This window comes from Odontomachus brunneus, unplaced genomic scaffold (genome assembly GCF_010583005.1).
Source record: "Odontomachus brunneus isolate Ranch 3 - 2012 unplaced genomic scaffold, Obru_v1 Obru_scaffold_078, whole genome shotgun sequence".
NCBI lineage: Eukaryota > Metazoa > Arthropoda > Insecta > Hymenoptera > Formicidae > Odontomachus > Odontomachus brunneus.
The window spans coordinates 19,793-46,554 of NW_022639528.1; the positions used below are offsets into that span (position 1 = coordinate 19,793).

Below are 26,762 nucleotides of genomic sequence, written 5' to 3' on the forward strand. Positions count from 1 at the left end.
ATAACGCTGAAATCGCGCTAAACGAAAACAAAATTTCTCCACGAACAGCCGCACTTGGTGCTAAACACGCGATCGTAAACGTCGTCGTGACTTCGCAATGTGAGCCCGCATCACTTTCAGAACGAACGGCTCTCATTCTGCGCGCACGATTTTCTTTTTTCTTTTTTTTTTTACAGCGGACTCGTTTCCGTCGCCTGTTCGCGATCGAATTGCACAACTTATTCGCACGTTGCGCTAACGTAATACCTGTACACTTAGAATCTACGAAACGTGTGGCCGCAACGCGTCTATCAAAATAAACGAGACGTCGCGTCCGCTGGCGCGCGGCGAAGAGGCGACGGAGGCCCGCCGCGTGAAGACATAATACATACTAATAATTAATATATTCAGCATGAACGCTTATTTCGTTAGAGTAATTCGTCTATCGCAGAGGTATTCAACCTGTGGAGTACCCTCGGAAGAAATGCGCGTGAGGACGCGTTCGCGTTCGGAAACTAGAGGGGAAAAAATCGGATCGCACTTTTCCGGAAAAGAGCGATCGGCGCAAGATGCATTAATATAACGGATACAAAATTCTATAAAACACTTGCGAATTCAGAATGACAGTTTCAAATTCGAATTAGAGCACCTTCGAGAACGAGAGAGTATTAGATCGTGAAGAAATATTCTTGGGAATATACAAACTTCTGAGAAGATACATGACAGTGAGCAGAGTGCCGAAGAAATACAAGCGCGCAAAGATTCGGAAATGAATTTACACAGCGAGAGAGATCCTGCCCTCTCTCTCAGAAATGATTCACACAATAAAAACATATGTATATATGTATATATATTAAAAGTGTACAAAATAGTCCTATAAAAACCCTCGGCGAATGAAGGATTGCAGTATACGCTGCTAATCGCGCACAAAGCGTAAATATATGTGACACCGATAAAAATATCTTTAAAGAGAGCAGAGGAAGGTCCAAATAAGATTAACACTCAGCATGGCGTGACGCCGAGGAGGAAGGGGTTGAATACCACTGGTCTATAATATCTTCAGGGAGCACCATGATAGACCCGTGCGCGCCTCTGTGTTCCACTTGGAAAAATGGATTAGCCATCTCGTGCCCGATTGACTTACACTAACGTAAATGCAACAATTTCGACCGAGCGTCGCGAAGGGCAGGGCTCGAGGGAGACCTTCTTCTCCCGCGCCACTTCTTCGCGTTTCCCGCGAAACCAAGGTCAGCGGCGACATCGATTCCGGACAAGAGCGTACAGTGCGAATTCGACACGAGATTATTAATAAAATATCACAGTTCCGAGTCTGAAGAGTCGCTCTCTGAAAATCATGGCTCTCCCTACGTTCCCGTAATGCTACGTATCCGAGATAGTGATTCTTAATTTTTTTTTTTCGTTTTCTTTAATCATAAGACATCCTAGTTAACAACAATCCTACGCTCTACTCAGATTAGCTATTTCGGAAACCGTAACGTTTAATAATAATACGTAGTCCATATACAACTCGCTAGGGATGCTGTAGACTGTGTTTACTGGCTGCTAAATGTTCCAGGTGAATACTGTACGTATGTTACGCGTGATAAATGGTATGGAAAAAAGTTTTCAAGATGACGCGCGACTTGGACTCACACCGTTGCGGCGAATGTCGGCCTCAGCGCGTCATGAAAAAGAGAAAAGACGATGATGCGTGTTCTAAAAATCAAATTCACGGAAGAGTGATGCATAATGCAAACCGACGTAGCTCTTCGCAACGCAGCGGTCTCGTTCCGAAACAACCACTATTGTAATGAAGTCACCACCTCAAGCATGACTGCGAGATCTTAATCCGAGTGTAAAATCTTCTCAACCGTCTCATTGAGATATGTCAATAAAATGGTACGGAGGAAAGATAAAGTTACTGTTGACAAAAGTGATTATACAAAAAAAAATTAATGTTTTAGAATAGTCTCATTTGATCAAAACTAAAGTTATACAAAAACTCTGTGAATAAGACGGAGAGAACATGGTCTATAATGTTTGGTGGACGCAACACAAGAAGAACCGGCTTTCGGAGCGAAACCATTGAATCGCCAAAAGTCACGGCATAACAGTCGAATATATATATCGCTATGATATATAAAGTACATCATATGGTAGAAGAGAAGAAAGCATCTCGCTGAACAGTAGGCTCTAATACAGTTCATGCACGTAGGTATTTCAACGAACATCTGCATTTTATAGTATAGCATCAATAATGTCAGTGTGGTCTATTCAGCTTGCAAGTATCCATTACTCTTCCTGTATCGTCCGAGGGGAATCTATCGAGTAACTTTAAATTCGTTAAAATCGTTAAAAATTTGCTGTGAAGATTTACTATGTCTTGTTTGTAAGTGAAGACTATAAGACGGCAACATGAATCAAAAAGATAAAAATTCTTCAAAGAAAAATAACTTACGAATGACTAACTGAACAGAAAAATAATATTACTGATGATGATCTTTATTTCTTTTGCAAATGAACTCCCAATTGATTCCCTGCTATGTATTATCTATGAAATGTCATCATTGATTGATCTCACAATAGAATCCTTGAAAAGAACGGCTTCAGTCTCGTACTTTTTCTCTTAGCCATGCTGTTACCTCTATAAATCTCGAAGTACAGATTTACAAATTGAAGACGCGCGTGTCATTGGCTATGATCGTCGATCAGTGTTAGAGAATTTCGTCCCGCTAGAATGACCCTCCCCTTCTTCAGTACACGGACTATATAAAAATGGGCTGAGTGACGTGTAAACGCTTGAAGCTAAATGATAGTATACAGCGTTCCTCTCTCTTCGATCATTCAGATGGTACAATTTACTCCTCATTCAATCTTGCCAGTCATACGCAGTCAGCAACTCATCATTTCGAACGTTAAAGAAACTACCGTTACTCAACTACTCAGTGAATGTTTCTGGAGGTATAGCGAAGTGATATATTACCTGGCAAAAGACAGATCGCGCAAGTACAAAAAGTAGAAAAAGTCGCGGGAGAACGCAATTAGTCGGTCCTAGCGTTGAGAAACGTATTTTAATCTAAATCGCACAGTGTAGCCTAAGCGCCCGTAAAAGAATCTCTCGTCGCACAAAGTCATCGAGGAGACTCATGAGACTGGAGGATCAAACAAAGGAGTGACTTGTACCGCTTGTAACGGGTACATTCTCGGTGGAGTTAACTAGTGAACAAACGCATCGCAAGAACATTACACTGACAGTCGAGTGTGATTAAAGTATTCTGAACATTTCAACAAATTGCACGGTTCAATGTTGACGATCGCGTTCACGCTCGCGCTCGCCCTCTGACGCATAATCGGCATCGCGAAGTACTCGAGTACCATCGCGATCGAATCTCTTAATATTTCAATATTTGTGACTAAATATTTACATCGATGCGTTTTACAACTTCAGTCTATAAGCTTCGGAACCACGACGGTAACCGCCTCCGAGTCTTCGCGACGGCTCTTCTTTCGCTTCGCGACCATTAAGATTACCCTTGAAACCTCATCACTTCCCTACTGTGCAGGTGGTTGAGGCTCGCTGGACATATTAGGATTCGGGTACGGCGACAGGAAAGAATAGTTGGGATATGGCGGCGGGGGATGCGGGAATGGCGGGTAATAATTGGGAGGATGCGAGGAAGGAGGGGCGTATCCTCTGTGCATGTAGGGATCCGTCGGGGGTGGCGGACCGTGAAACGCCGAATACATGCGAGCATAATCCGTGTTGTAGCTTGGTCCACCGTATGCCGGATATCCGGGTGCTCCTGAAAAATAATATCACTCTTAATATTTCTCAAACGAGCATAGAAAACCATCTCAGACGAGCCATTTTTTTAGTGAGAGATGAAAAGAAAGTATTGACGAATTAATCCTAGAAATTCTGGATTCTCGATCTCATTCGCAAGAGAAACATATTCGCAAACTTTGCTCTTATGGAATTTAAGACTCACCAGCCGGAGGATAAGCTGCAGACGAGCCAGGCGCCGGTGGATAGTGCTGCGAGTACGGATCATATGGGCCCGGCGGATACGGACTCGGATAACGTGTGCTAGTGGGGTGGCTAAACGCAGTGGGTATATGCGTAGTCTCATCCCTGCTCGAAGCCGCCGTGGTAGTCACCACCGAGTTCTCCGTACTCTTGGATTCCGTGGAACTGCTCGTCAGCGTTTTGGCAGTAATGCTCGATACTTGAGAATAAGCGGTAGGCACGTTCATCACACCTCTCTCGTCCATAGGCTTCCCTAGGTCCGGCGGAGGCTTCGTCGTGTCTACTGGCAGTCTGCTGCTAGGATTCGCCGTATGTGGTGGCACGCCAGGAAAGTAAGTGCCGTAGGGATTGGATAGCGAGCGAGATCGCGGATCGCTGTAGTCGTAATATCTCGGATATTGCGCATAGGGATATCCCTGCGGAACACTCGGCGGGTCGCCTTGAATCATGTTGTCACGCATACTCGTCGGTTCGGTATTCTTTGGGGAAGTGATGTTATTAGTATTGGTGCACACCGATGTGGCCGATGGCGCAACGACAGACGACGAGTCGGCGATACTTTTAGGTATCTCCGGACCCCTCACAGGCGTAGACGGTATCGGCATGCTCGACGGCAACGGCATACTCGTTGGTACCGGCATACTCGTTGGCACTGGCATACTCGTTGGCATCGGCATGCTCGTTGACACCGGCATGTTCGTTGGTACCGGCATACTCGTTGGCATCGGCATGCTCGTTGGTACCGGCATGCTCGTTGGCACCGGCATGCTCGTTGGCATCGGCATACTCGTTGGCACCGGCATGCTCGTTGGTACCGGCATACTGGACGGTACCGGCATGCTCGATGGCACCGGAATGCTTGATGGTATCGACATACTCGATGGTAATGACATACTCGATGGTATCGACATACTCGATGGCATCGACATGCTCGATGCTATCGATATACTAGATGGTATCGACATACTCGATGGTACTGTTGGCATGTTCGACGGTACTTGCATGCTCGATGGTACCGGCATACTGGACGGTACCGGCATACTGGGTGGTACCGGCATATTAGATGATGCCGACATGCTCGAGGGTACCACTTGTGGCGTCAACAAAGGCGGAATCGGTCCAGGAGTGGTTACGTGCGTCTGCGTGGCGGCCTGTGGTGTCACTTGCGGCGACTCCTCAATGATAATTTCATCGTTGGAGTTTTCTCGTTTCTCTGTCTGGCTGTGGAAAGATCGACCATAGCCCGACAGCGCGGAATCTGGCTTGGATGACTCTTTCTCTGGCGGTGAACACTGCTTGTCAACGGTTGGTGGTAGTTCCGGTTCCGGATCGTGTTGCGTTTGAACGCCCTGTGCCATGGTGTCGGACGAGTAAACCTGAGTGCCTTCCTCGGAAGATTTCGGCAAAGACGTGTCGGTATCCGAATTCGTGGTTCGCGTATGATTAGAGGGACTGTACTCAGTGTTGGAGCTCACTTCGGCCACCACGTCCTCTAATCTAACTTCTTCGACTCGTTGTTCGGTTCTTACTTGACCGTCAGATGAATTGGAATTCTCGCCGAGCGTGGAATGATCCACTGGTTCTTGCTTGACTTTGGGTAGCCTCGACAGAGACACCTGATTCGTTATGTTAACATGATTCATATAAGGTTTAGCAGTCGCTGTAGCGACAGGTTTAGGTCTTTTGGAGATTTCCTTGTCGCCGAACGGCTTATAGCCCAAGCCTGGAGATGGTTTATTCAAAGGACGGCTGCTGATTTGATTACTCGAAGATGATTTTGGTATTATTGAAATAGCCGAGTTGTTTCGCAAAGGGAAGCCAACCTCAGGCTTAGAGTTCCTCTGAATCATTGAGGAAACGCCTGTGAAATACGGAACGTCAAATTTAAAAACAAAACTGACAATCGAACAATATAAAAATAAGGGACAATAAGAGCCGATTCCGGATCTAATTTCCCGATCGTATTTAATACGTACTGTACACAGAGTATAATTATTTTATGTTTCCACCATATAATGAAGCTGTTTTCGGCCAAAATTGATACAATTATTTATTATACTATTATATTAGCTTAGTACAAAAGATTTGTCATTTTTCTATTAAATTCTCATAGAAAGTTTGAGTATTAAAAGAAAAATAGAAACTCATGTTAAATGTCTAAAACAATGCCGAGTCGATATTATTAATTTTAGTCGTGAAACTTATTCCTAAATTGGATAATTTCGTTTTCTATTTTATTTTGTAAACATGAGACACCTTTTTGCGTCAAACTAAAAGCCATTTAAATAGATCTTATTGACGGACAACGCAGGCAACTTTATAAAAATAATTTTATGCATTATAATATAACATATGATGTAACAAAATAATAAAAAGAGACTTACCAGTATATTGTGAGTACATTGTGGGTATATTGTGCACATCAGGAAATAATAATTGTGGTACGTATTGTGGTTGTGATACGTGTGAGAAATAATTGTTTGGAAAAATTGAGCTCCAATGGTTAAAAAAAACTATAACCAATAACAAAGTCATAATAAATAAAATGTATGTTAACGGCATGTTAACGGCATAAAGTTTGTTATAAGAACGAAGAAATTGAATAGGAAGAAATTGAACGAAGAAAAGAACAGGAAAGAGAAAGAGAAAGAGAAAGAGAAAAGAAAGAGAATTGAAAGAGAAAGAGAACATCAGATGAAAAAGCATTTCTTAGATGAGGTTAATAATGGAAAGTAATTTTATGTAACAGCTCCATATTCTTGTTCTGTTGTATGTTGTCTTTCTGACTCCTTATATATATGACTTGAAACATCAAAATGAAAATGCTGTTCATTATTTAAAATCTTATTTTTAAATATATTTTGATTTTAAATTGTAATGATCAGTAATGACAAAAGATTGAATGCTTTTTTTGAGATGTTTGCTAATTTTTCTCTTGTACGTATATCAAACTGTTTTTAATTTATCTCATATAAGAAGCATCCCAATAATAAAATAATTTGTACTTTCGTGTGCAGTATATTATAAATACATGAAAATTTGATACACAGTCGGCTCTTATATCATACTTGATTCTTATATTATTTGATTTTAATCTTATATAAAATTCTTTGCTTGATACTGATGATACTTTCAAAGGACAGAATTAGTAAAATTAATAATCATGAAACTATATTAGCTATATTACCTTTCTTCGGCTCCTCTTCCCGCTTCTGTTGATTCAATTTAAGTGCAGTGCGAATTGCTATAATCTTGCCAGATTCGAGCTGCATGTAAATGCCTTTCGGACTCTTCAGCACCATTACTCGTTGACCCGCCTTTAAAACAATGCTCCCTTTATCCGGAGAGTTGGTCGGAATGACAACGTCTAAAGGTAGCGTCATCTCTTGAGCGCTCATTCCTTGCCTCTGCCACACTTCCGCCGGAATCCATCTACTTCCGGTTACACCTCGTGCACCTAATCCCTCAGCACCTCGTTGTTGCATGGGTCTCACAGATGCGACAGGCTTAGGCGTGGTTCCTCCCTCACCGCGAATTGCTCGGATTTGTAATCCACCTGCTAAAATATTTATCACCATTATTTTAATCGTCTTTAATCATCTCTTCATGAATCATCATTTTCATGAATCAGATTGATAAAATAATATTATAAAATATAAATATAAAAAGTAATAATTTATTATCTTAGCTCACGTTGCTAATGTCAATATCATTTGACACTTTAGGTCTACAGGAATTTTTACTTATAATTATCACAACCGACCTCTCAATTATTTTTTTGATTTTGAAATAAAAATTCTTCACAGAACGTAAGTCATACCTCGCGTAGCTGTGTTTCCTGGAACATAATTATAACTCGGCCTCGAACAATTAGCTGCCATTTTCTCAAGCTCATAGCCACGGCGGGCCAATCGTTTTTCAGCCTGACTGAGCTTTTTATCCTTCCGATCCACGAGCAAGCTTTCGTGATGAAATGGTTGTTTGGTCAGCAACGAAGAATGACGTTCTAATACACAGTGCATAACTTCATCCGAATAGCTGTCCTTAGTCTGCGAGAAGTCCTGCACTTGGCTGTCCTCCTCCCATTCCCACGATAACGTCGTCGCCTCCTTCAACGAAAGATGCGCGTCGGGATTGCACTGATCAACAACACGATCCGCCATACCCTGCTTACTGATTTGTCTATCGTATATCTTCCTTTCTAGGCAGTTGTCGGTGACTAAGCGATAAACGAAACACGGCTTCTGCTGACCGTATCTGTACACTCTGCACACGGCTTGCGTGTCGTGGCACGGGTTCCATGAAGCGTCGAATACAATCGCGCGATTTGCACCCACAAGATTAATACCTAACGAACCGGCTCGTGTTGAAACCAAGAATAAATGAATCTTCGAATTACTATTGAATTCGTTGATCAGTTTTTCTCGTTCTAATGCGCTAGTACTACCATCTAGTCTGTAATAATTCACGTTCTTAATCCAGGCGTCAGTCTGTCCGTCCGGATACTTTAAGCTATTTCGCGCCAGAAAGTCCTCTATGAGATTCAATGTGAATAGCGACTGCGAGAACGCGAGCACGCGATCTCCCAGTCTGATAGCTTCCTCGAGGATGCAGAAGAAAAGTGTCATTTTTCCAGACGCGTCTATTAAACCAGGTACGTAGTTCTTCATCAGCTCTGTCGCCTGCAACAAAAGACAAAAATAAACATTACACAATTACCATTCAAGCATAAAATAATAATATCATTCATTCTTGAAGTCAAATTTAATTAAGATTAAATCGAAATCAATTTGATTAATAATTAAAACCGAATTTACATTTTATTCACTTCATATTTTATTATTTTATATTATTTTAAACCATTTGTAGTATTATTTGCTCTCTTCATATTTAATATTAGAATAATTATGCATTACTTTACAAATAAACAAAGTTTAAACGTTTAAATACTTTTCTCCTAAGAAGTCTTGTTACTAGTACTTAACACATTCGTAAGCTAATATATCGATAAGAAAATTTCAGATATTTGTTTAAGAAAATCCCAGCAAAATATTAACATACCCAATCGTATGGAATTCCAGGGTCCTCTTTGCTACAAGGAGAGCTCTTGCAGTCTTTCTCCTCGTCCTTCGTGAGGATTTCATCGTCAGATTTCTCCTCCTTATCCTTCTCTAATTGCTCTTCTTTCTCCCTCTCATCCTCCTTCGACAATTCGATCTGATTCAAGCGAGGACTGTGCGCCGAGTTGATCGCCTGCACGGATCTGGGTATTGGAGTCGCCGAAGTCTGCCGATTCGGTTCCGCGTTGTAACCAGGCGTGCCGGTGAGATTGCTCTGATGCATCGGTTGACTCTGCACACCAATGCTGGATGTCATGTCTTTGTTGCTCTTTTCGCACGGCGCGACACTCGGGGGATGAGGGCCGGCTTGTTGCGACCCCTTGGAATCTTCCGGCCGTTGATTCATGTCTGAGCCATGACTTGCGTAGTCAGTGTACGGCTGATTCGGATAATTTTGCGGCGGGAAATAGTTGTTTTGATAACGATTCATGCCAGGATTCATGCCAGGATTCATCTGATCGCGATAATACGAGTCGTTGCACTGCTGATCCGACCTAAACGACTGAGGCTGATAATTGCGCTGCCAATATGGATCATCTGTGCTCTTCATTTGGCCCACCGCCGGGTTCTGATGCGACGATCCGTCGGACGAATAATTCGTCATTACAGGGTTCTGCGTTTGAGGTTGACCAGCGGTGTAATTGCTGCCAGTACTGCTGGTGTTGCTCGCGCCTGGACGATCGCCCGAGAATTCATTCGTCGCCGGAGTGTAGCTCTGCGTTTGCTGCGACACTGCAGTGTCCTGTCTGGAATATAGCTGATCGTTCTGACTTAATGACGAGTTCGCTTGTTGCTGACTCGACGGATACGTCATCGGTTGATTCTGGGCCACCTGCGTTTGCTGCGTGGTGCCGTAACGATGAGACTGCGGAGTTGGCGGCATCGTGCCTGTTCCTGGGTGATTCGACGAGTAGTTCGGATTAGACGGTGGTGCTGTCTGACTCTGTTGACTTTGCTGAGGATACGGTGATCCCTGATTGGAAGCTGCCGGTGTTGGCACTATATGATGACCGTAGTTGTGAACCGCATTCTGCGAATTCGACGGCGGAGCCTGCTGATCCGCAGGATATCTGTGCGTTTGATTCTGTGCGTTAACGTTCTGCGCAGGTTGATTGGCCGGATAATTGGGCTGATTCTGCGCTACATTCATCTGACCCTGCGGTGCCGGAGGATAGCCACGCATAGGACCCTGTGGCATAGGAGTCTGACTCGACTGACTCGGCTGCATATAACCGTGTGACGGAGTCTGCGGCATCGAAGATGACTGCTGATTGAACGCGTGCGGAGTCTGTGGTGTGGTTGGATTCACCTGCGCCGGATAACCGTGCGACTGACCCTGAAGAGATACGCCTTGTGGTTGCTGACCGGTATACGACGAGTGCGGTTGATTCTGCAAGCCCAAATTCTGGTTCTGCTGGTTCGGCGAGAAGCCACGATTTTGACTCGGTGACGGGTTCTGTCCCTGTTGCTGCTGTGGCGGCGGTGGTGGCATGTAACCGGTGGCCTGAGACTGCGTCGCCGGAGGTTGACCCTGCTGAGGTGCTGGATATCCTGCCATCGTCGAATTCTGCAACGATTGAGCGTCGTTGCGCGGATATATCGGATTCGGCTGAGGTGTCGGCGTCGGGGTGTAATTTTGACTCTGATTCGCACCATATGATGAATAATCTTGCATCGGCATATTCGTCGACTGGCTCGGCATCTGTGACTGGAAAGAGGGCTGATTGGGGACTTGAGGATAATTGCTAGGCCCTTGATTCAAATTCGGCGTATAGTTACGCTGCTGGTCTTGATAAGGATAGCCTTGCCGCGAAAACATCCCAGACTCGTAATTACTGCCCTGATTCTGATCAGACCTGAAGTCCGAGCCAGTCGACGTGCCGGTGTATCTCTGAGGATGATTCGCAGACTGCTCGTTCGACTGCATGTAGTTCTGCGACTGATTGTTGTAACTCTGCGATGTGTTGTAGCCCGAGGTCTGAGCGTAAGACTGAAACGGTTGATTACCGTATCTCTGTTGTCCCTGATTATTGTAGAATTCCCCGTGATTACCGTATTCCCCATGATTACTGTCGTTTCTATAGTACGTATTCTGGTCGTTCGGACGATAGTTCTGGTAACCGTGAGAAGGATAAGAGCCCTGCGATATGGAGTTGGAGTATCCAGAACTGGGAACTGGCATTGGATAGTTGGTATAATTATTCTGTTTTAAAGTGCCATGAGTGTTCTCCGGCTCGACGTTGTCGGTGCTGGACGACGAAGAAGCGTTCGGTTGCACGCTAGCCGCAGGCTTGTTCTTTATCGTCGTGCTGGTCTTCTTGTTCTTCTTCGCCTCTCCCTTACCCTGACGTGCCTTGGACCTTTTACCACCCGCAGTGGCTTTTTCCCCAATTGTCTCTTCCAGGTCTAAGTCATCCTCCTCGTTTGCCTGCCGCTTACGGAGGAAATGATACAAAATATCCGGATGGTTCCAGATTTTGCAGCACACGGCAAAGGCCTTGAGCGGGTTCGGTACGGCGCGTGTCTTCACCACTTGATTCATGAACGTATCGTAGAGCTTCCGTTGATGGGACGTCATACGAACGAGAAGAATGTATTCTTCTTTGCGCGGCAAAGATATTTGCAGCACCGAATGCGATCTTCTCTGCACAAAACCCTCCAGCAGAGCGTGTAAAACATGAGCGCGATATCTCATCAAGCGTATGTCCTGTGGCGTGGAGTCGATACACTGACCGTTCTGAATCGGTCGCTCAAACATGTTGCAGAATTCGCTCTTGGTTCCTAGGTAATTGGGTCTCACAAAATCCACCATACACCAATATTCTAACAGATTATTCTGCAGAGGATAACCGGTTAAAACGATCCTACGCTTCGTCCGCATCTGCTTCAGCGCCATGCTGATACTAGCGTGAGAGTTTTTGATTCTGTGACCTTCGTCGCAGATTACCAAATCCGGTCCGGGACTCACGAGAGCTGTGTGCATATCGTCGAGCAAGCCCTTGTTTTTGTCCTCCTCTTCCACATCGACGGTGTCTTTGAAAGGTTGACCGCGCTTACGCTTCGCCTTATTCGGCTTCTTCAAAGATAATTGTCTATACAGTTCATAACCTATTAACAACACACCGCCTGACGCTTGCCAATCTTGTATCACTTTTGCCCTCGCTGTCATGGTCTTATGCGAATCGTTCAGAATGTGCAAACGGAAATGTCTCGGCCGCATGTCCATGCCAATGGGAGCGTCCACGCAAAATGGTGTCTTCACTTTCTCCACTACCTCCTTCTTCTCTTCCGTCATCTCTTCCTTTATCATCGCCGTTGATGTACCCTCCTCTTTCTTGATCGTCTCTTCCGGTTCTTTCTTCACATTCACTTCCGTGCTTGGAACCGATGGCCCATGTATGTTCTCCTTCTTTGGCTCTTGTCCTAGGTGTTCCTGACTATTAGACTGGTTACCATAATTCGCGAAGGTGCCAGTGGAGACATTGTTATAGTTCGAATACATCGGCCCAGGATGGTGATGAGCGCCCATGCTTGGGTACATCACCGCGACGGGGTTTCGATTCTCCATGTCGGGATATATAGGAGCCTGCGGTCGACTTTCCATAACCCCGGGGTACATAACACCAGCAGTTTGACTTTCCATACCGTACTTCGGCATAGGTGCCGCTATGTTAGGTCCGGGCGGTATACCATGACAGTTGACATCTACCGGCTTCATCGGATCAGGAGGGAAAGGATTGGGGAGCGGATTAGGAGCTGCATTATACAACGAACTCTGCGGTATTTCGCCCTGATGATAGGAACTCGGCGGCATGTGCGTGTGCGGCTCCGCCATGCTCTTGTTCATCATAACAGTGGCGGCGTCCGGCATCCCGTAACCTGGCATCATGCCGCGCGGCTCATAGCCATGATGCGAGTACGGATTTTCCGTCGGCATAACGTTTATCGGTTGTTGCTGCGGCACTGTGGTTGGTTCCTGATTAAAACGGTGCGCAGATTCTGTGCTAATCGGTCGTGACATGTTGGATAGATCGCTCTGATTGCCGCATTGTTCTTCCTTCACTTCGTGCTTCACATCCATCCCAGGCTCCATCTTCACATTTGTCGCTTTAGATTGCTTCTCGGCGGTAGTAGCAGGTTCTTCGTACGGCAGCCACATGTTGAACTCCGCTAGCCAGTTCTGAAGAGTGTTGATGGGCATAATACAGAGCACGGTCTTGGCGGTAGTACATCGAAAAAAAACGTCGCAGAAGCTGGCGACCTGTAGGGTCTTGCCCAGACCCATACTATGGGCTAAGATGCAGCCGAAGCCGGAACTAGACTTATATCGTTCTATGCTCTCAACAATGTTGTCGAAGAGGAAGCGAATACCACCAATCTGATGCGGTTTGATGATGCGAGCCACCTGCGGCGCCAGAAGCACATCTGGCTCAGTTTCAGGGTGACCCACATTGACCAGCACCCTGCCGTGCTCGTCTGGAATGTTATAGCGGTCATTGGTGTGCATACCAGAATTAGATGGATCATCCTCGTTGTCGGTTTCCTCTTCGCCACTGGGATCACTTAGAACTATACAATCGTCGTCCGAACTCTCGCTCGAACTAGATATCGTTACCACATCCTTGCCCTTAGGTGGCTTTTGGTACTTGGGCCCGCCAGGCATTTTTCGTACAGCATGCATCTGTTTCTCGCGCAACGTCTCCTCAGTCTCTATATCCGACATCTCGGAATCGGAATAGTACTCTGTACGGTCCATCGGCTCCTTCTTAGGCACCACTGGCGATATACTCACAGACGGTGTCATCATGCGAATCCTTTGTTGCAACATATTGGGGGCGCCAGAGCGACTTGGCACTCGCGAAATGGAAGTTTGCGTGCCCTGATAGCCACCTCTGCCTTTCTGCCAACGCATCCCATCCACCGATCTTCTCTGCAATTGTCCAGATTGCATGCTGCCAACTTGAGCGGCCTGCGATGCGCCCGCGCCAGAATTCACCTTCAGCAACACGGTGTTCGGCAGGCGAACCTGCGTGGACGATGCCGACGACGAGGAAGTGGACTGCGAAAGCGTGGTAGTACCAACTTGATTCTGCTTGCCATGTAAAAGACTGATGACGCGCGTCTGCGATCTGTTATTCTGACGGTTGATCGCTATTTGACGTTGTACCTCGCGGATAATTCTCTGCTGCTCCTGCACTCGTCTGAGACGTTCCATCTCTTGTCGCTGAGCGGACAACGTAGCCTCGTCCAACTGCGTCTCGTCCATCACCTCACGAATGTTCCGTCGCATGTTGGCTAATTTCTTCTCACTCTTCAGCTCGCATTCCGACGTGGACCCCTCGGTACTGTCGTCTTTCTTCGTCTTTTTCTTCGCCTGGTCGGAAAGTTCCGAATCAGCCTGTCTCTTACCATCGCCATCCTCTCCTCCAGAGTGACCCTCTTCCTTGTCGTTCTCGTTGTCCATGCTCTCCTCATCTTCTGAATCTTTTGATATTGGTTTCCCTAGTAGGTCGGCTTCAGACACCTCTTGACCTTCTATAGGTGCTCCTTTTGATAATACAAAAATTAAATTATTAAAATACAGTGAGTATAATGAAGATCCTTATACTGTTCGTGTCAAAATAAAAACTATTAGATACCTCAAACTATTATAACAAAAGAAGATTATTAGAGTACTTAAAACTTGCAGCAATTTTTTATAAATAATATCATGCATGTGGAAGATTTTCTAATAATAATATTGTTATAATACTTCTTTGGAATTTTCAATTATTTTGAATTCAATTGTTACATACAAATTTACATCAATTAATGTAACTAAGCCAATCTAATACTAAGGCAGATGAGATAGAACTTGAATGAGATTAAACTAAAGCAAAAATCTGTCTTATTGATCTAATATTCTAATATTTAGGTACAAATTACACAACACACAAATTATTAAACGCAAGTTTGTCATCAAAGACAATTCGATGTGAAATTCTATCTTTTGTATTATTTTGCATGAAATTCAATATACTCTACAAAATACTACCTGTTAATCACTTTCTGGCATTTACCTTCTAGTGGCAATGTGTCTAAAATATTAACTGGCTCCTCGTCATCCTCTTCCTGAGACGGATGATGTTGCTGCCTCTCTGACTCTACTCTCACACCGATCTGTGAGTCGATCGTTTCATCGAGATCCATGTCGTCGCCCGAGCCCTCGGAGCGTATCTCTTCGATCTCCTCTGATTGCAGAGCGTCGAGCTTCTTCTCGTGTTCTCCGTCCGTCGTCTCGCCGCTCGACTCGTCCGAGCTCTCATCATTAGTCGCCTGCGGTTCCGCGTTCATGTTCGCACTGCTCGTAGTCTCACTCGTCATGATCGTCTCGCCGGGCTTAGGGCCACCGCGAGGTGTCACGCGTTCAATTGTGACGTCTCCGATGCGTGTCAGAAAGCTGTCCAGACTATTAGACATGGTGTGCACCGTCCATTAAGTCACGACCGCGTTTACCTTATCGATATCTTACAGTATATCATGGAATGTCTCGACACTTTTTAAACACAACACTAACAATCTACTCGCTTAGCACTTACATTGCTTAATTGTCATTCTATATTCCTCTCCTGCAATAACACGTGTGTTCTTTGTATTCGTTATTCCGTCAAATACGTTAGTCGGAATTCATTCATTATTTGTCGACAAGGGGAAAAAAGAAACGCGAGACGGCATTAAGTCAATATAAAGCGTGTAAAGTCCTTACAAATATGTAAAAATGGGAAATGCTAATACCGCCAGTACCTGAACAAAAGAATGGATTTTCTCTAAAATAATGCAGGATATGTTCTAACTCTCTTGAATAAACTAAGCTTCATGCAGTGTTATTGGTGTAAAAACAAGTCTACCAATAATTGGAACTGATATATGAAAACAGTTGGATAATATAATCAAAAGGTAATAGTAAACTTTCTCTCTCGTGTGTCGACCATAGAGAATAATAAAAAAATCCTTGGCAATATATGCAACAGCTTCCTCCCAATATGTACTCATTTATATTTATAAGCAGTATGTAACATATTAACAAACTATTTTGAACTATTTCAACTCATAATGTACTAAATGAAATATTCATCAGTTCAAAGATATACAGTAAGAAATCTGTTTATCTAATCATCCATATTCTATTTTATCTAGCTTATCCTTCAAGAAATATTTCACCTATCAGTGCTATTATATCAAACTAAAATGGTCTCAGCAGAAAGAAGCAAGATTTATAATCTGTTTTTCTCTCTCTTTTTCAATATATTTTCATATGTAAAAGAAATACTTTACTAACTCATAAGATTTCCTCATATGTGTAAGAAAAAACCAAACGCCTGTTGATAGCACTTGTATCAAACGTTAGAACATTCAGGAGGGAACACAAAGAAGATTTACCAGGCAAAACTCTCACGAATCTTACCTGCAAACTTACACACACACTCTCTCTCTTTCTCTCTCTCTTTCTCTTTCTCTGTATAAAAATACAATACAGAATACACACTCACATCTGCCTCCTGCCAATGACTCGACTGTCCTGTTGAACGACAGAGATCAGCCCAAATGCAGTCTAGCCTCATACACGTAAATCGAGTAACCAGGACGTCCCTCTGAGAGAGGCTGGGTGCACATGTTGTCCAGAATGATCCACGACGGCGATGGTAGCTGTTAAACGTGAAACACAATGTCACGCGAAGGAGGATATGAGCACCAGGATACGATAGGTAGGCCAGAATGTTTGTTTACACACGGCGAGACCGACACACCATCACAACTGTCTCCTTCTTTCTTTCTTTCTCTCACTTACTCTTCCTTTTTCCTTTCCTTTTTATTCCTCTTACAAATACCGTCGTTGTGGACGACGACGCGTCCCGGCGTTCTCTCCTCTCGCTCACGATCACGCGCGCGCGACGGACGCCATGGCCGGACGGTCTGGACTTTTACGTCTGACTTTGGTGATCACCGTGACGAACGACGTCGCGGTGCCGTTCCTCACATCCGGCGAGCTGCTGCACGACAGCTCGGCCGGATTGTTTCTGCCATGCCAAGTAGCACGAGGAGGAGTCCCTGTCCGCGCTATGTACCGTTCAGCACCGCGTCTCTACGCTCCGCTCCGCACCGCACCGCACCGTATCGCACCGCACTGCACCGCGACGCACCGCACCGCACCGCACCGCAGTTCAACCCCGCACGCACCACTTAGGTTAATCAACTGTCGGATAATACTCCTGATGGTCGCGCGCGCACGCACTTCCGATCCTTGGTACACCTACTCACGCGAGCTCGCCAGCGCGCGAAGCGTCGCTGGTCGTCGCGGCTCCCCGCGGCATTTTTTTTCTCACGCGCTCTTGCCCGACAGCGTATTCCGCTCGGCGAACGCCATCTTGGCTGATCTTGACCGCGCCACCGTCGCTTTCGCTGCCGTCAGCGCCATCAAGAGCGCAGAGCCGACGAATCACGTCTGCGGCTGTTGGCGGAAGTGGCTGGTTCACCAGGGTGTGCGCGCTATGCGCGGCCATCTGGCCGTGATGTAAGAAGTCTGCGGTCAGGGGGTCAATCGTGAATCGTTTCCTGTGGCGTGAACACGCGAGAATTTAATATTTTTTAACGTGAAAACATTTAGGTTGCATTCCAAAACGTCCTCTCCGAGGAAAATTTTTCTTTTAAATCTATAGTGTATGTAACGTGAAATATAAATTTAAGAATAAAATTTTCCTCGAAAAAGATGTTTTGGAATGCAACTTTAGAAATGTTAACTTTTCACGAATTCATACTACAGGAAGATTGATGATTACTTCTTATAGGACAAAAATTTGTATCTTTTTTTTTCAAACAAATTATCGCGCTCCTCGGAGTGAAAAAACTTTTCAAAGAGTTACTGGAAATTATTGTCAGATTAATATTTTTAAGGAATAAATAAAAATATTTTCTTATATTCAATAAAACTAATATTTATTATAGAACAACTCAGTAAAATATCTTGTTTAAAAGTTGGTTTGAGGAATTAGGAAGGAAAGTTGAAGAAAAGAAAGAGATAATATAGAATAATGAATTAGATGAAGATAAAGATAGTATTTTAAGGTTGCATTCCAAAACGTTCTTTTTGAGGAAAATTTTACTCAATAGCTATAGTTCACGTTACATATACTATAGAGAATAGAGTAAAATTTCTTCAAAAAGGACGTTTTGGAATGCGACCTAAGGAAAGTATGGAAGGAGAGAGATAGGAAACTAAGAGAAAGAAGTCTATAGAATTGTAAGAATTGTAGAAATTATAAAAATGTTAAACGTAGAAAGACAAAAATGTAAAATGGCGAAAAGGTAAAAATATAAAAATGGTAAAATGATAAAGTATAATAAGGATTAGATAATATATATGTGATTGCAATATAAATCAGATAGGATTATAGAATAAAGGCTGTGAATAGGTGAAGAATAGGAGAAAGTGTAGATAAAGAGACGTAGAAAATAGGATATAGATAAGATATGGATGATAAGTGTAGGTCAGATAAGTTTTTTTTTTTGTGAATGTGAACCAAGTCCCCTTCTTGGCTGTAGCTGAAGAAAATAAAACTATACAGTAGAATATCTTGAAGCTGTTTATGACAATAGATTATAATATATATATATTATGTGTGTGTGTGTGTGTGTGTGTGTGTGTGTGTGTGTGCGTGCGTGCGTGCGTGCGTGCGTGCGTGCGTGCGTGCGTGCGTGCGTGTGCGCGCGCGCGCGCAAAATTTGTACAGTATATAATATGCTACAAATATATTTACTTAGAGATAAACATTGGAGATATATGTTAGTATATACTGAGTAATATATCAAAATACATATTGACTTGATACATTAATCTTGAATTGTGGGTTTGTTTTTTATTGCTGAACTGTGATTGCATTTCTCTACAGTTCCTTTTCATCTTTCTTTCACTGAGTTTTATCAAGAGATCTGTTTTCTGTACACTGCTGAAGTAGTGTACACTTTTAGAACTTAAAAAGAGACAGATATACATAAAGTTTGATATACATAAAGTTTGATGGAAGAAAGATGAAAGAGAACTAGTGCAGCCAGTTCAGTAATAGAAAACAGACTCTATGTATCTGCCTCTTTTTAAGTTCTGAAAGTACACACTAGTTCAGCAATAGAAACAGATTCAATGATCTCCAGTGATCCAGCGGTCTTCCAGATTTTCGATTAATCACAAAGTTAAAATCACCCAGAAAATCTCAAATACATAGTATGCTTCTGTTTTTCTGAGTGTCAAATAAATATATATATCTTGTGCAAACGTTAATGTCAATGCAAATAAACCACATTTCTGAACAAAATACTATGACACTTTTTATACAAGATATATAGTTTAAGAAACATATTATCTTTTCCTAAATTAATATAGTAAAAATAACTGTTTAATAAATGATATTTATAATGAAAACGATTATACTTTATAATCATAATGATCATGATAAAATTTCAGTTTCATCACATTCCTAATATATATATATATAATATATATATATATATATATATATATATATATATATATATATATATACTACTAGACTAAATGTACAATCATATAATTATAATTATTATATTATTATAAAATTTTAATTATTTCTCTCAAATTAAAGTCAATCTGAGATTTTTTTATATTACTAATTATTAAATTTACTGTTTAAAACTGTAAATTACTGTTAATTACTGTCAATATTAGATAGCAACCTTTAGCATTATATCAAAGAATATATTTTGTCCACAAAGCAATATACGCAAAACTATTATAGCAATATAAGCAATATAAGGAATTTTTGAAAAATCAGATTAAAGTTAATATATATGATTTTTTGTGTATATTGTTATGTAGATGTACAGAAATCTTATTTTTTATATCTTATTAGACAGTATAATTGATAGTTTCTCAATTAGCACTCTCACAAGCATCAATCCAATCATTGTATACATCTAAAGGTTCTGAGAGCAGGTTCACCGTTGTCTGAAAGTCCTCCAAACATACTCTACATGTTATCTTGGCTGTGTTTCTCGACTTGTCCCTGTATTATAGGTAAAAAAGTAGAATTTAAATTTTTTAAGTTTCTGTATTTGTTAAGTTGACATAAGATAGTAGAATTTATTAAAATTAACATGATTGACAAAGATTGTATTCAGAAAACATGATTAAATAAGTGTTCAATGTCACTAGAATATTCTTTTAGATATATCATGGATCCAAGATCTAATCTTCTCAATATATTAGAAGCAATAATCACTCAATAGTTGTATTAGGCTTTCTGGACACATTCAAAATTTGCATTCTTATCCCAAATACTTGACATGTCAAACACTTGTTTCAATCATATTAACATTGATGAAATGCGACAAGTATAATATTTCGTTATCCAAATGAAAGCACGAATTTTCAACATACTTACATTTTAACGTCACATGACTTTTCATGATTACAAAATGGACAATTGAATTGTGTGTCCAGTGGTTGAATAGCCTTCCTTTTAATAGGTGGTTTTCGTTTGCTCTTGCGTCGACCCATCTCGTCGTGAACGACAAAAAAGTACGTGTACTTCACTCAGTATTCTTCTTCTTTCTATGTAAACACCTCTACTAATCTCTATTAAGCTATATCGTATTGTATTTCTACTTATGTACGATAAAAGTAGACATGTTTAACCTGTTGAAAATACATTCTATTTTAGTTTCTACATAAAATTTAATATTTTTGTTTCTAAATAAACGCGATTGAGGGTATTTCTCATCAAATCTATTGAAACTCTCACCACGACTATTGTTAAGCCAATCAAGCGACAAATTATGTAAAACAACAAATCAGTCCGATTGCAATTGCTTTTGTGCCTGTTTGGGTTGGGTTAGGTTAGGTTGTTTTACGCTTTAGGTTGCGCTTTTTATTTTCATGAATTTTAGATAAGAGAAACAAAATTATACATTCCAGTGAACTCTATAATATACTAGTAGGTAACATATATTTACAAACAGCCAAGCCAAAGTAAATATTGTGCTCTCTGTCTCTTTAACATGTTACATTCTTTTATATATTACGCGCTTATCGCCCTAACCTCTTTATAAGCTAATAGTCCAATAATAAATTTTAAATAAATCGTAGTCAATAAAATTTTAAAAAGTTCTATGTATTGTTTTTAATCATATCTTAATTAATGTATCGATTAGTATCGAGATACTTATAACCCGATATTTTCTGTTTTGGAATTACGCGCGATAGAGATGACAATCCCCCTTTAACAGCTTTCTCTAGCAACTCAAGGTTATTCGATAGAACCGCGTTTTAAACTCAAATTGTCAACTTGTTGCAAAGTTCATTGGGTAAACTTACAAATTCGTTTCTTGCACAAATTTATCTCAAATATGTTGTAATCAATCTCTTTAAAAATTGAATTCTCGAGATTCGAATTTGAATCTCTCCGAAAACTTGTAATTTTCCGTAAGAGTAAAAAGAAATGACTAATATATTGAGAGAGATTACGCATTGTTTCTTACAGAGTAGCAAGCATTTCCACATTTTACCTGCTAAATTAAAAAATAAATATTCAAGATTTATTAATATACGTTTTTGTATTTTATTTAGATATAAAAAAAATATGCACCAATAAATCTTGAATGCTATTTGAGAGCTATTTAGTTTAAATTATAAAGAGATGGGTGAATAACAAGTTCTATTGTAATTTGATGCCTTTTTTGTTCATCGCTACTGTAAGTTTTTTATTGGTGTCTTGTAAAAATTAATCATGAAAATATTTTATTCAATAACGTTTGACTATAGTCCATATCTTTCAGAAATTATCTCGTGATGTCTGAAAAACACATTGAAACTATCCCAGACTGCCGTTTGTCGACTTGGCATCCAGAGATGGTATTAGTGTCAAAATCACCCATCACATTGCAAGGCTTTTTAATTATTCCAAATTTGCCCTCTCCTACATGGAGTCGCTTACAATTCAGAGTAAAATTACAACTGATTGCGCCAAATTATCCATTACTTCAAAATGCACAAATTAATTTTGGCACAACAATAGCTTTGTTACGTAATGGAAAATTTAATAAAGAAATAAAGAAATTAATGAGTACTGATGTAAGAGTACCATTATTTCTAACACAATTACAATCACTCATTGTAAGTAAATAGATAGATAATTATTTTAATAATTCTTTTATATATAATGATGATCATATTATGATTGTTATATTTATAAATAGGGTGAACATTTACATAATAAACATAATAAACATAATAAAAGTCATATGAACTATTTATCTTTAAGTAATTTTATGGAAGACTTGAAAGCAGTTCTTTTGAATCCATCTGTAAGTATATTTGTAGAATGTATCTTCATAAATCTTTAAATCAATTAGATATTATTGAAGATAAAATATTTGTGTTGTGTTAAAGGATGTACAAGTATCATGCGATGATAGACTAAAAACTATTAAATTATCTTTAAATGACATATCTCTTACATTGGAGAGAGATGAAAATACTGAAGTTCCTTGGAAAATCATATCTTCTGATTTTCCTAAAATACCAGCCTTTGAAAGTTTTGAAAAAAATATAAATAAGTTGAATGTTGCAATAACAACGTTTAAGTGGCAAGTAGAATTGTTGGAGAAAGCATGGGAGCAACTGAAAGAAATTGATGAGTAAGTACTTGGGTTGCTAATGTTTACAATATTTAGAAGACAAAACTAATATTTGAAGAAGATTTTTATAAGGAATTTATGAAAATATTTTCAATATTTATTAATAAAATTGTTGAACTGTGAAAAACTTGCACTTAAATATTTTATCATAAAGCATCTTTTTGCCAGGAACTGCTGGGTGATTGATCCATTGGAGCCAAATAAGAGCCACATGCACAGACGTATTCACTTGTCACAATCCATATCTGTGACTATTATAATAAATCCACTAAAACCTACTGCTTTGCCAGAAATTAAATTCTTAGGCAGTGACAGTGAGGTGAAGAAACAAACAGACTATGTTTCCAATAATATTTTTGTAAGTTTCGCAATTATATGCAATATAAAATGCAATATAAAATGTAATAATTATCACAATTTACTTATGCATAATTAAAAGTTTACAATGTTATTTTGTAGAACTGGGATCCACGTTGTAGCATTTTAGAAAATCTAAGGATGTTGTTAAATATGTATGACTTCCCTGAGCAGCAGGAGAGTTTGGAAGACAACAACGCTATTGTTGGCAATCGAGGTTGCGCTATATGTTTTTGTGAAAAATTAGATGCCAATAATGAATTGCCAGATAAGATATGTGATAACAACAAATGCATGAAACATTACCACTCGGCATGTTTATCATTCGTACGTAATCGTAACATATATAAAGTAATTTGCTTATTATAGAATACATCTCAAAATAATACGATACGATAGAAACGATAGAAATTTAAAGTTAATATAAATTAATATAGTCTAAATATTTTTTGGGATAACATACATATGAGTAAATAGAATGCACTTATACTTGCTAATTATTATCAAATTAAATATTTGTCGATATTAAAGATAATGATCTTTTTCATAGTGGTTACAGATGAATGGCGAGAACCAAATTGTATTTGGTCACATCTATGGCACCTGTCCACATTGCAATAAGAAAATATCATGTTCTATTAAATAACTTAAACTTCTTCCAATTTATCAGTTTATACTTTATTCAAATATATGTATGTGAGTATAATTCATTTCTTGGACCCATTTTTTCATAGATTGATTAAACTCTGAAGTTCCACATATTAAGATCAATGTCGTCCTTGTATCATTATATTGAAGATAATCAGCAACTAGTAGTTTGCTCAAACGACCGACTTTTATATGGAGACCATGAGGACCGACTGTTTCGTCTAAAAGAGAATTATTCAAAAAAATTTATTTTGCAACAATCTTGTAATTGAAATACTAACATTATGACTTTAATCGTTTAAGTGACCAATAAATTATTAACATTTCCATTCATTTGTAAGAATAAAATATTATAGGAATTAAAAATAAAGAAGGGCTAATAGGAGTTCAAGTACAGTAATTTTAGTGCTATAAAACCTAAGGAAATAGGTAAGAGTTCCCTATGTTGGGAAACCAAGTAATTTATTGAACATTAAAAATAAAACATCAAACGTTTCAGTCCATCCATGGACCGTCTTCAGTGTTACATATAATTTTAAATAATAAAGTACCAAAAGTTTAACAAGACCTTAAGATATATTTTATTCGTAACCGAGACTGAGAGAAAAAAATTAAGACAAAAATTATGGAAAATGATGTTAAATCCTATTTTTGTCGAAACATGCTTTCAACGTCCATAACAATGAAGTTATTTGCAGAAGCACTTAGTAGGGTGCGGCGGTCATATTGTCTAACCAAACAAATAAAATTTGCGTAAAATTTAAACTAAAAGATAAAGCCGAATAACCGTTAGTAAGTTATCTTGGACATAGTGTAGTCAAACTTCAAGGCAAGAATGATTACCGTCGATAATATCGTTCTTGCCTTAAGGTTTGGTCCCTACAGTTTGGCCGAATAACCGTTAGCAAGTTACCTTGGACATAGTGTATGATTTGTTACGAACGTTGAAGGCATGTTTCGATAAAGATAGGATTTAACACAGTTTTCCATAATTTTTGTCTTAATTCTTTCCTCCCAGTCTTGGTTACGAATAATCTTCAGGTCTTGTTAAATTCTTAATATTTCATTATTTAAAATTACTTGTAACATTGAAGAGGGTCCACGGATAAACCGTTTGACGTTTTATTTTTAATGTTCAATAAATTACTTGGTTTCCCAACATAGAGAACTTTCATCTATTTCCTTAGGTTTTATAGTGATAAAATTACGGTATTAAAATTACTGTGCCTGAACACCTATTAGCCCTTCTTTGTGTTTTTTTATTTATATTTTTGGAGTTTTGTTTTTTAATAATTAAAGGAATTCATAGCTGCAAGTAAAATTTTTTTTAAATAGTATACCATTTAACTGAGACAGTTGTAATGTGCATTTAAAATTCCAATAATCTGTTAGGTATCTCAGTTCTTTCTTCAGAGGAACATGAGCAACAGATTGAAATCCAGCAACAAGATGTATTTTTGTTAATTCTGCCTCATTATCAATTATTGTTTTCGCTATAGGATAAAGTGCAGCTATTCCAGAGCCAATACTGAACATGATGATCTGTTGAAAACTATTGATGCATAAAATTGTGTGAAAATCAATTTTTACTTATACACACATATGTACTGTACATACCTGTTGCTTTCATATTTAAAGTCCCCATATGGGCCTCTAACATCAATTGAGCTACCCAGTGGTGCATTTTTTAAGCGTGTACTAAATTCACCCTGTTTATACACTTTTACTAAGAGAACTAAACTTTTTCTGGACCAGATAATTGGTGTATATGGTCGAGACATACACCAGAAATGTAGCATGATATATTGGCCAGGTGTGATATACAAATTCATACTACTTTGTATATTACTCTCTATATTGTATGTAAAAATAATATGCATTAGATATATTGTTCTTAATCACAGTATATCTTAAATAGATATTTTTACACTTCAATAATGAAATTATATAATAAAATTTTTATAATTTTGTAAAAAAGTTTAATATAGCAACATTACCTTGATATTCTAAGTAAACTAAAATATAGTCTTCTGAAGTTTCAGTTATATTCGCAATAACAAATGTTTTATATAATAGGAGGGATAATAAATTACTATTTATTTTAACTTTTACATCTTGTGCCTTTCTATTTTCCCACTCGCCTAATAATTTTTTGTGAACATCAAAAATGCATGGTACACAACCATTACCACAACAATCTTGTTCCAATGGTGTCTTAGGTCTGTCATCATCACTGTCATTGTTGTAATGATCGTTGTTGTAATTGTGTAGATTCATTTGAAACAAGTTTAAACTCTTATCATCTCTTATCATTTAATAGAATCTTTCTTCTACAAAATCGAGCATTTCAGTTTTAATTTCGATACTTTCGTATCGAACACATCATATCTAAATGTTTACGTATGATAACTTGAAACTGTGTTCAACAATTGTCTTCAACAACACTAAAAGTATTTAAATAATTTAAAAGTATGTAAATAGTCAAACAAAATTAAAATATAGATAAATAATGAGTTACATATTAACAAATTAACCTAAAAAAAATCTCGGATGATTTTGTCAATTAATCGTTAATCAATCATAATAAACGAATATCTAGACATGATTCATTCAGTTGTCTCTGGTTATTTTACTTGGATTCAGACCTTTCTTTACAGTCCTTTCACCAAGGTACCAAAAGGTACATTTCTCAAAAAATCACAAGTCCGAACGTGTTCAACCCACAGACTCCTATATATTGGTTTATGTTGCGTTCAGGAACGTCACTCGAGTACTCTCCCTATCTTTTTACCTCGGTTAGGCGACAGTTTCCCGAAAAGTGAAGGAAATAATGTTGGTATCAAAGAAAATCTCTACACAATATAATTTAAAGATTTATTCTTTCTAACTGCACTGCTGAACTGGTGCAATAAATTGAAGTGAGATAA

At 39.6% G+C, this 26,762-nt stretch overlaps 4 protein-coding genes across 13 annotated transcripts; 1 reads left to right on the forward strand and 3 right to left on the reverse strand.

The window, feature by feature from the left end:
* Nucleotides 1–52: 52 nt before the first annotated feature.
* LOC116847492 lies at nt 53–17,522 on the reverse strand. 5 transcript variants are annotated; one of them, XM_032822559.1, is made up of 9 exons: nt 16,955–17,522; nt 16,656–16,812; nt 15,186–15,734; nt 9,068–14,673; nt 7,827–8,688; nt 7,194–7,565; nt 6,391–6,519; nt 3,969–5,867; nt 53–3,782 (listed from the first exon to the last, which is right to left on the reverse strand). In XM_032822559.1, exons 3-9 carry the CDS (start codon nt 15,583–15,585, stop codon nt 3,532–3,534), a joined length of 9,519 nt encoding a protein of 3,172 aa, XP_032678450.1. In that variant the 5' UTR covers nt 15,586–15,734; nt 16,656–16,812; nt 16,955–17,522; the 3' UTR covers nt 53–3,531. The 5 variants fall into 5 exon arrangements, with proteins under 5 accessions (XP_032678450.1, XP_032678452.1, XP_032678451.1 ...); XM_032822561.1 differs by having other exon boundaries at nt 15,186–15,574; nt 16,656–17,522; XM_032822560.1 differs by having other exon boundaries at nt 53–3,779; nt 16,656–17,522.
* Nucleotides 17,523–19,968: 2,446 nt separating this feature from the next.
* LOC116847498 (transcription elongation factor 1 homolog) lies at nt 19,969–20,722 on the reverse strand. The gene is made up of 2 exons (XM_032822577.1): nt 20,577–20,722; nt 19,969–20,198 (listed from the first exon to the last, which is right to left on the reverse strand). Exons 1-2 carry the CDS (start codon nt 20,690–20,692, stop codon nt 20,066–20,068), a joined length of 249 nt encoding a protein of 82 aa, XP_032678468.1. The 5' UTR covers nt 20,693–20,722; the 3' UTR covers nt 19,969–20,065.
* Nucleotides 20,584–25,101, forward strand: LOC116847493 (E3 ubiquitin-protein ligase FANCL). Of its 3 annotated transcripts, none has more exons than XM_032822565.1 (8): nt 20,584–20,713; nt 21,761–21,885; nt 21,970–22,306; nt 22,390–22,497; nt 22,583–22,830; nt 22,999–23,188; nt 23,290–23,514; nt 23,738–25,101. In XM_032822565.1, exons 3-8 carry the CDS (start codon nt 21,983–21,985, stop codon nt 23,831–23,833), a joined length of 1,191 nt encoding a protein of 396 aa, XP_032678456.1. In that variant the 5' UTR covers nt 20,584–20,713; nt 21,761–21,885; nt 21,970–21,982; the 3' UTR covers nt 23,834–25,101. The 3 variants fall into 3 exon arrangements, with proteins under 3 accessions (XP_032678456.1, XP_032678455.1, XP_032678457.1); XM_032822564.1 differs by lacking the exon at nt 20,584–20,713 and adding an exon at nt 20,987–21,128; XM_032822566.1 differs by lacking the exon at nt 20,584–20,713 and adding an exon at nt 21,370–21,498.
* On the reverse strand, nt 23,850–26,738 carry LOC116847497 (NADH-cytochrome b5 reductase-like). 4 transcript variants are annotated; one of them, XM_032822576.1, is made up of 5 exons: nt 26,481–26,738; nt 25,833–26,165; nt 25,453–25,687; nt 25,176–25,387; nt 23,850–24,056 (listed from the first exon to the last, which is right to left on the reverse strand). In XM_032822576.1, exons 2-5 carry the CDS (start codon nt 26,146–26,148, stop codon nt 23,866–23,868), a joined length of 954 nt encoding a protein of 317 aa, XP_032678467.1. In that variant the 5' UTR covers nt 26,149–26,165; nt 26,481–26,738; the 3' UTR covers nt 23,850–23,865. The 4 variants fall into 4 exon arrangements, with proteins under 4 accessions (XP_032678467.1, XP_032678466.1, XP_032678465.1 ...); XM_032822575.1 differs by having other exon boundaries at nt 26,370–26,738; XM_032822574.1 differs by having other exon boundaries at nt 25,833–26,279; nt 26,481–26,737.
* Nucleotides 26,739–26,762: the final 24 nt, after the last annotated feature.